This window comes from Eurypyga helias, unplaced genomic scaffold, assembly GCF_000690775.1.
Source record: "Eurypyga helias isolate BGI_N326 unplaced genomic scaffold, ASM69077v1 scaffold3782, whole genome shotgun sequence".
Taxonomy (NCBI): Eukaryota; Metazoa; Chordata; class Aves; order Eurypygiformes; family Eurypygidae; genus Eurypyga; species Eurypyga helias.
The window spans coordinates 231928-240682 of NW_010237702.1; the positions used below are offsets into that span (position 1 = coordinate 231928).

An 8755-nucleotide genomic window follows, 5' to 3' on the forward strand; every position below is an offset into this window, starting at 1 on the left:
CGGGAGCCTGAGCCTGTCGCTGCCTCACTCGATGGCTTTTTCACATGACAGGTCATGTCTCAAGAGCTGGACAGGTGACAAGGGAGGGCAGGTTCATGCTGGCCTGGAATTCCCAATCAAAATAATGCTGCACTGGGGGCGGGGGGAAGTCCCGCAAAATTAAAACGGCCAGCAAGCAAGCCTGGAGTTTGCCAGAGTCATGCCAGAGTTGCCCTGTCAGAAACTTTCAACTTTAGGTCTGTGGGTGATTAATCTGTGTCTTTCCATTCTAGTTGTAGGTCATGGGAATTGAAACGCAGTTACTTGTGCCCTTGTCTCCCTTTTTCTTTCCTGAGGGACTGACTCATGGGAAATGTATTTTTGCAAAGACTTCCAGCCCTAGCAGGAGAATCAAACTGGGAGGTGACACTCAAACTACCACTGCTGTGAGCCACTCCACCGTCTTGATGGGACACAGGTTGATGTGGAAGCAAAAGCAGCTAAAATAAACCATTAGGATATCCGAGCTTATACCTGAGCTCAGGATACCTGAACAGGAAAGCGTTCAGCCTTTTATACAAAGGATGGGAGGCTCAAATAGGCCTGACCTTGGCATGAGTTGCAGAGGATCAGGCTGATCCCGTCTGGCGTGAGGATTTGTGACTCTGTCTGGAAGCCAACCAGCATCTTTGCAGTGACTCCAACAGGGCTTGGGGTGAGGTCCAGGTGGGCAGGTGTCCATTTTCAGTAACAATCACATCAAAACTAGCCGTGAGTGGCAAAGTGACAGTGTCGGGCGGGAGTGGCCAAAACCTGAGCTGCCTGCTGCACTCCTAGCGCTTCTTTGCAAGCTAGACCAGTCAGAAAACACACCATCCTGCAAAACATGTTATTGCTTTGCCTTTTTTAATTCAAATTTGAATTAAAAAGTAAGATAAACACCCGAACTAACATAACAGACCGCTAGATTCAGTCAGTCAGGTTGCTGCGTTATAGTAAATTAGAAACCCTTTTGTTTATTTTCATAATTTTGTTATGCAAGGGTTAATGTGGCAGTTTCTCCAGCAAATAAAAAGGTGTTGCAAGACTGAGGGAAGCCATGGGACTGGAAAGCACCCTCTGGCTCTTATAAAAATATTTGCCATCATTTGTCATTTCAGTCAGATGAACCAAATAAACAAAGTACGAAGGGTTCTGTTAGGGGTGACAGTTCGCAGTTATCAGCAACAAAACTTTGTCCTTTTCTCCTCTTTTTTTTTTTCCCCTTTTATTTTTTTCCTATTTTGGAATGAAGACTTGCTGGTGAGAGTGTGTGTGTGTAATTTCAGTGCCATGCTGAATTAGGACTCTTTCAGGTGAACTTGCTGTGTGGCAGTAAACAAGACATACCCTAAAAATAGAAAACGTGGTTAAAAGTGACAAAAATTGGCAGGGAGGACTTGGTCACATGTGGTTTTGGAACTGCTTTTAATTTTTTTCAACTCAATTCCAAGTTAAACATCCCTTTAAATTAATCAGAGCAATCACAGTATTCTTAGAATATCAGTGGAGAAATTGAAGCCATGAGTATAATTTTAATATTTCCTAATTTCTGAAGAGAGGCTAAAAAAAAAGGCAGCTTAAGGAATTTTTTGCGTACAGTGAAAAACAAAGTGCTGACCAAAATGGCTAAGCTGAAAGTCTGAAAGCGGAGAGCTATCATGAAAGTGCTGGAAAGCTTCTGATTATAATGGAGTCAGTGTCCCAGGGTATAATGCAGCTCTACATTTAATATTGAGCTGCTGAAACCTCGCTCAACTCACTGGGTTCTCATCAAAGTCCTGTAATGACACTGTGCTCTGTTTAGATGCCAAGCAAGTCTTGAAATAGCTCCAGAGCTTTTTCAGCAGCTTCAGCTGAGTGCAGATGTCTGAACTCAGGACAGCTACTGCCTCGAGTTCGTGGAATATAACTCCCTCCTTATGTATACTGCCACCCTTGTTAATAATTGCACGAACTTTTAGAAACCTAATCCTAAGGCTCTTGCACACTGAGGTATGAAATCATGGCAGCAGCGCTGAACCAGTGAAGTAAAAGCCTCTCCTTTGTGCTGCAAATCTGTGTTGTCTTTATTAATGATACATACATAACGCATTTGATTTGATGCCTGCTGTTGTTTGCCTGTTTGCTTTTATTATCGTATCGACTGGAGTCCCCATCATGTTAGTTACAGTCCCTGCACGTTATCCTGAGCAGAATTTGTCTTTCTGTGTATTGTTTAAGATATTGACTTTGCCAAAGGGGAGAAAAAAGTGCATGCATCCACTTAAGCACACAAGTAGTTAGATCAATTTCTGGCTGTTAATTATACATACGCACATAAATACATGTATATCGAGTGGTGGCAGGATGTTGCAGGCATGGAATTAGGTGAGATTTGAAAACTGTGTTGGAGAGGTACTTTCCAGCATGGAGGTCTTGGTTTTGGGAGCAGCTCAGAGCGGGGGCCATCCCTCACCCTGTGTGAAGTCCTGCTGAGGGTGGTGGGGCGCTGTGCAAGTGTTGAAACAACACTTTCCAAAGGCATTTGCAGATTTATAGGCCATTCACTTAAATTGCTTGGAATGAACTTTGTTTTCTAAAAGAGCACACTTTTAAATCTTTTTTTTTTTTTCTGTCTAAAACATCTTAGTTCTGTTAATCTTTTGGACTTTGAAAAACTGTTTCTGGTTATTGGCTTTTGGGGTGTTTTCGTCCTTTACAACCCAGGCAATCAATTCCTGAGTATGAGCAGGAGGATTATTGAGTAGTTCATCTAGAAGAAACAAAGATTTCAGCCAAGCCAAAGATGCAGCAGTCACTTTGCTAAAGGTTTTGATACCAGTTCCGATCTGAGATACATAGCATGTATAGTTCCAGTTCTTCCCAATGAAACTTGAATCTTTGCAAATACTCAGGGATTGATTTCATTTAGAAGTACAAAAGTAGCCATCGCTACATCTGTGCTGTGTCTTTATTTACGCTTCCAAACCTACCCCCCATTTCTACCATTCCACAGGCATCTCTCTTATCCCATGTTGCATCTCACCCTGGAATGTCCCGTATAACAGAGTTACTTGCAGACAGACGGATCTTCTCTGAGCTGTGGCATTGTCCCAGTGCATTCTGCTCATGTCCTGCAGAGGCCTTTGACCAGCTCTCTGCTTTGAGTTGTGCAAAGTCATCCTTTGATGCATCTTTAATACATACTGAGAACTTCCGCACAAGTTTAATAAAACTGAAAAGAATGTCCACCTCTTTATTTTCTAGTTTTCCAACCGGTATCTCTAATAAACTCAGTAAAATAGAAATGTGATTAAAATCAGTAAGTCGAAACACATTTTGTTTTCCACAGTTGGCTTTGTCCTTGGGTACCAGCACTTCATATTAAAGCATCTCCTATATGAGAAATTCAGAAGAATAAAAAAACCAGGCCGTTTCTAATGCGTTGGTTTAATTTTTGTCTTTCAGTCTATCCGAGAAGTCACAGGCTATGTTTTGGTGGCTCTGAATCAGTTTGAATACCTGCCACTGGAGAACCTGCGCATCGTTCGTGGGACCAAACTCTATGAAGAGCGCTACGCTTTGGCGATATTTCTTAACTACAGAAAGGATGGTAACTTCGGACTCAGGGAACTTGGCTTGAAGAACTTGACAGGTAAGTGAAACTTGCTACTATTTTGGACTAGTTGCAAGAAAAGAAAATGAGCTAGTTGAATAGTTGCCCCAGTGCAGTGCCCTCAGTCACTCATTCTGCAAATTCCAGAGGTACCAGGAGAGGCTGGCAGTTGTACATTGTTTCAGAGTCTCCTTGGCGCTTCATTTCATTCCTTTTTCGGTTCACAGCCGTATTTTACTCGGTACTGATCAAAGGCTGTGTATGGAATTCATGCCAAGAGCGCATTTGAAACAAAAATAGTTGTTGAAAGAGTAGATGAACATTTTTCTTAGTTTTAAGATCATGAGCATGTTGGTTTCCTCGTGTTCCTTGGTTATTGGAAGTACGTTTCTTCAGGTGTTACGTGTTTTCTGCCAAGTTGCTTAGTTTTAGCTTCCCCGCTGCCTCTGCTCTTGCTGCTGTTTGTGTCACCGTTGCTCCTGCACTGGGGGGTGGGCAAAGAGAAAGGGGGTAGGAGGGAGAGACTACATCTTTGGTGCATTTCATTTTAGAACTCCTTTTTTCTAAGCAAAAGAAGTGTATTGTATGTGGTGAGGAAAGTGCTTCTTTTCTTGAGACAAAAATGTAAGGCACGTCCATGTTTTAACTTTCATCTGTGAATTCAGGGCTGGATCGCGATGGGTAGATCAGCATTTCATTTCTCCCAGCTGAGGATCTACAGTCAGTGGTTTGGGAGATTAAAAATTGGCTAAATCTCACTGGACTGTAATATAGTAAAGTGCAGGCAGTGGCAAACTCTTCCGGGAATTCACTGGATGCATTTTATTTATACCTGGTCCCTTCTCAGCTATGATCATTTGTACCCCAAGCTTTGGTGCTTGTGAAATGCCCTTCTTTCTGCAAGTGGTTAAACGCTGACTGAACATCACTGACCTGAGCTGGGTGGGGTTTGAACCTCTGCACAGAGAGGTGGGAGCCTTCTGAACTATGTTTAGGCACCTTTCGCTCTCTCCTTTTTTTCGTGTTGCAGTGTTCAGGGCGGCACACAAGTGCTTACAGTTCCATGTGGTTCAGGCCTTGCTGAGCTGTACGGCTAAGCTTTCCAAAACAGGAGGAAAAAGGAGGCTTGGAATATTTTACCAAATAAACCAGTTTTGGCTGACTCTTTGTGATCAGGCTCTTTCTTCTGGTCATATTTTCATCAGTTTTCTTTGCTAAGACCATCATGCTGATAGCAGATTGCTTCCCAAAGTCTCTAAATCCCTGCCATCTACTACTCTTCTCTCTATCACTGTCGTAATCCAGTTTCCTCCTCTTCAGTTTCCATATTTCTTCACATCTTTGTGATTTAGGGTTTTCATTGTGCATCAGGTAATAATAGTATTATCGGTTTCTTCATGTATGTTTTTTGGCTGTTGGCCTCAAAATGCTTTGTAAAAGACATTAGGCTGTGTGAAACGGATATGGAGAGGTGTTGTGAGGCCAAGGCCAGGGAAGGACTGGAACCCTTTCCTCTTGACTCTGGGCTGTTGTTCTGACAGGAAGTGAGGGTAGTATTTTCAGTGCTTGTTTAGCCATGGTTTTGCTGCTCACTAAGGTAACAAACCCTTGCCTCGTAGGCTCCGGCTCAAGATTTTGTTCTTGTACCAGCTGTCCTGCACGAACCGACAGTTCCTCTTGACTCCAGAGATTCTCTCTGGGAGCTGTTTTTACATGGTAGGCACAGCACCAAAACTGTCCAGCAAACAGCTTGGCTTAATTTTCAAGTGTCATAGGAAAAACTGCCCTACCTCAGCCCCTGGATCTTTCCTAACATGAGATCATCACAACCACTTCATCTGATTTAGGCGTTTACATAGCCCTCTGATGGGATTATTTGGCTCAAAATGTATTGTTGTCTCGTGGAAGAAAAGTGCCCTAATAACACTAGCTTGTCTCAACTGAGCACTTAAAATAGCTTCTGGGTGCTGAATCTGAGCCAGTGCGTGCTTGCAAATACTCTCTATATTTTCTCGATAGCATGTGCCAGGGCCTCATGAGTCTCTTCAGCAGCTGTTCTTTGACCATTTTGTATACTGGTTAAGGTGCACCTGGCTATTTTAGCCTACAACCTGCTGCTCGTTGCAAAATCTCTTCCTGGAGCGTATTCATCTATTTTCCTAACACATCCTTAGCATTAGTAGCTGCATAAAAATAACTGGTGGATGTGGGTGTCGGTGATGCTGCGATAGATCAGCTGCGTCTGAACCTATCCTGTGTCTGCCAACTGCTCCATATTTACATCAGAAACAACCAGTGATCTGTTATTAAATTTAAGATGAAGCAGCTTCTGTGAGCTTGCATCCTTCAAACTTCTAGTCCACTGCAGATTTCCAAAGACTGGTTTTGAATGGTGCATCTCTTCCACTTGAGTGAAAAATAAACGTAACTCCGGCCTTGCACGTGAAGAACTGTCTTTCCAGGGCTTATGCCTTGTTCACAGAAGTTTGGGAAGTTCTGTTCTTATTTGTGCATTGTCTAGATGATGGGATCCTGGGGGTATTTCTGCCCAGTACTGCACGATATACCAATGCAAGCACTACTCCCTGTGTTAAATACATGAGGAAGCTGCTCTCACTAGCAGATTATCCTCAGGCTTAGACAGACACAAGGTTTCAGCCTCCTGTGCAGTACCACTGCATTATTTTCAGTGTGTTGTTAACAGCTGTGTTTTTATTGCCAGGTATGTCTGTCAGGTTTTAGTATTTAAATGTAACCTTAAACGTTTGAATTTCCTCCCTTACACTATAAAAAAATGACAGCTTTGAAGGCAGTAAGTTTTATCTCACACAGAAAACATGATCCAGTTTTCATTCACACGGCCTGTCAACCCCTATGGGAAGTTCTGTTTGTACAGCGCAGGCCAGGACAACGTCCTAAAATTCATGTGACCCTTGCAAAAAATCTTACCTATAAAAATCCTTTTCTCACTTGTTAAGAAAATATAGTCAATGGTTCCACAAAAGTGTCAAAACCAAACAGACACTGAGCTAATGAAGTGGCTGCTGCTGTCGCAGCTGGACTCGTCTCAGCTTGCTGCCACGTAGCCTTGAAGTTTTACTTTAAGGTTTGACATACCAAGCATATGATGCAGGCCGAGACGAGCAGAATGACCGATGCTGAGGGAGAAGGTAAGCCACCTTCTTCCATTCATTGCAAGCGCACTAGTGCAAATCATTCCTGTCTTCCCCAAGTAGCCAGGCAGTCAACCTTATCCAATGAAAGGGCATAATCAATGTTCACACTTTGAGTACCGCAAATACAGAGAATACCTGATGGCTGCGTTTCATTATGGCATTTATCTTCATGAGCGGGGAAAGAGGGATAACTCACGAGTGCCAGAACCACTTAGGAAGTATCCCGTATTTTCCTCTGAGTGAAGATGAATAAAAGAGATCTACGGCAAATGAAGTATCTTTGACTAAGCAGTGATAACCTCATCTCCCCTGTTGGCCCTGGGGACAGAGGCTCCCCTGCCTGTGCCTGCGCAACCCTTGAATTCCTTTAACATGTTAGAATGAAATGGACTTAGCAGTGATTAGTTCAGTAACACAGAAAAGCAGCAAAATCTGTAGTGTCTTATTTGCTTGTTTTGCAGGAATAATTAGGGTGACTGAGGTTCAAGTGACAAAAGCATATTGTCGCTGAAATGCTTTGGCTAATTTGAAGGGCAGGAGAATCATGGGGAAAGGACCATGATTTTCAGTAGCTTTTTTACCTCTGCAAGAAATGGAAAATGCTGAGGGTTGCTTTAGAGGGGGAAGGAAAAGAATGCCATCTCTTATGAAAAAGGTTGCTTTTCAACAAGATCCTTGGTCGGTTTTGGCAAGGACTGCTCATTTACTATAATTATATTGCAGCTCAATCACGTTTGAGGAAAGGGCATGGGAGGAGTTGAATTTTCTTTCACTTTCGTTCACTCTGCACATTTTGGACCTACAGTGTTTTTGGAAATCTTATTTAGCCACCTGCTCCGGGCCTGAGCTCCTCCAGCACTGTGTGACTGCACATAAAGCAGTTTTGCGGCAGGGATTAAGGCCACCCCCTTTTTATTGCCTTGATCGCAAAGCCCACAGCCTGTGTCAGCAAGACCTTTCCTTGGACCACATGCTCATTGCATGAGATGTGAAGGCCTGTGTGTGACACCTGGCCTGAGCGGACGAGACTGGAGTGTGCTGATTGTGGCATATTCCTTAATCGCTGTGGCTTCGTACTAGTGGGGCGAGCTGGGAAGAAAGCAATATGTAACTTGCCTCAGGCTTCCTATGGAACAGGTGAGTAAGGCATTGCATCTATAACCTCGGAGAGGTGTTGCTAGGATACATGGAGGAATGAGGAATTTGTTAAAAAATCCCTTTGGTACCCTCTGCGTGCAGGGCTGCTGCAGGAGCTACCTGCCCTGTAGAAGAAGCCGCAGTGGCTCTGTGACTGCCCACAGTCAAAGGCTCTGCTCCTTTCCTATATTCTCGGAGATGCACGGACCACGGAGGCATTTGTATCTCAGCACATCTTTGCTGGCTGGGTGGTGGGTAGGAGAAAAGAGAGGAACACCTCGAGCACAGCTGTGCTTCCCTTGGGAAAGAAGGGCTCTCTGTGTGGTGGCACAGACCTTGGGGGCACGACGCAGGGCCTGCCGTGGGCTCCCTTGCTCACCTCACCTAGGTGGAAAAAAGGGCCAAGGCTTGTGGCTGCCCCCACGCTCATAAATGTGAGTGTGCCAGCTAGTGCATGACTGTCTCCTCTTGCCCAGGACACTGTGGGACTGTTTCCTGGAAAAACAATTGCCCCATTTGAGCCACTGCTCACCTCGGACATCATAGGCGTGATTTGACAGCCAGGAGAGGCCAGAGACAGATCCCTGCAGGCAATCGGTACGCAGCCACCCTGTGCTGAGCACGGAGGCAGTTATGAGCACAGGTTCAGGCTGCTCCCTGACAGTAGGCATCAGTGCCTCAGAACGCTTCCAGGCACTCCTTGGCTTAAGGCTGCAGACCTGGCCCCAAGGAATCCCAGATAAGGGACCTGCAGGCTGAGGAGCCACTGCCTCAAGCTAGCAGAAAGTTGCTCACAGGTGGTATCAAGGCAAATAGGTATCTTGTG

The 8755-nt window shown here is 44.4% G+C and overlaps 1 protein-coding gene across 1 annotated transcript in view; it reads left to right on the forward strand.

The window, feature by feature from the left end:
• LOC104506563 (receptor tyrosine-protein kinase erbB-4-like) overlaps nucleotides 1-3655 on the forward strand; it is a gene marked incomplete at both ends in the record, with an annotated part of 88077 nt that extends 84422 nt beyond the window's left edge. Inside the window, one exon of the mRNA XM_010147549.1 lies at nucleotides 3469-3655. Coding sequence (XP_010145851.1) covers nucleotides 3469-3655 — 187 coding nt within the window. The remainder of the gene's footprint in view (nucleotides 1-3468) is intronic.
• Nucleotides 3656-8755: the final 5100 nt, after the last annotated feature.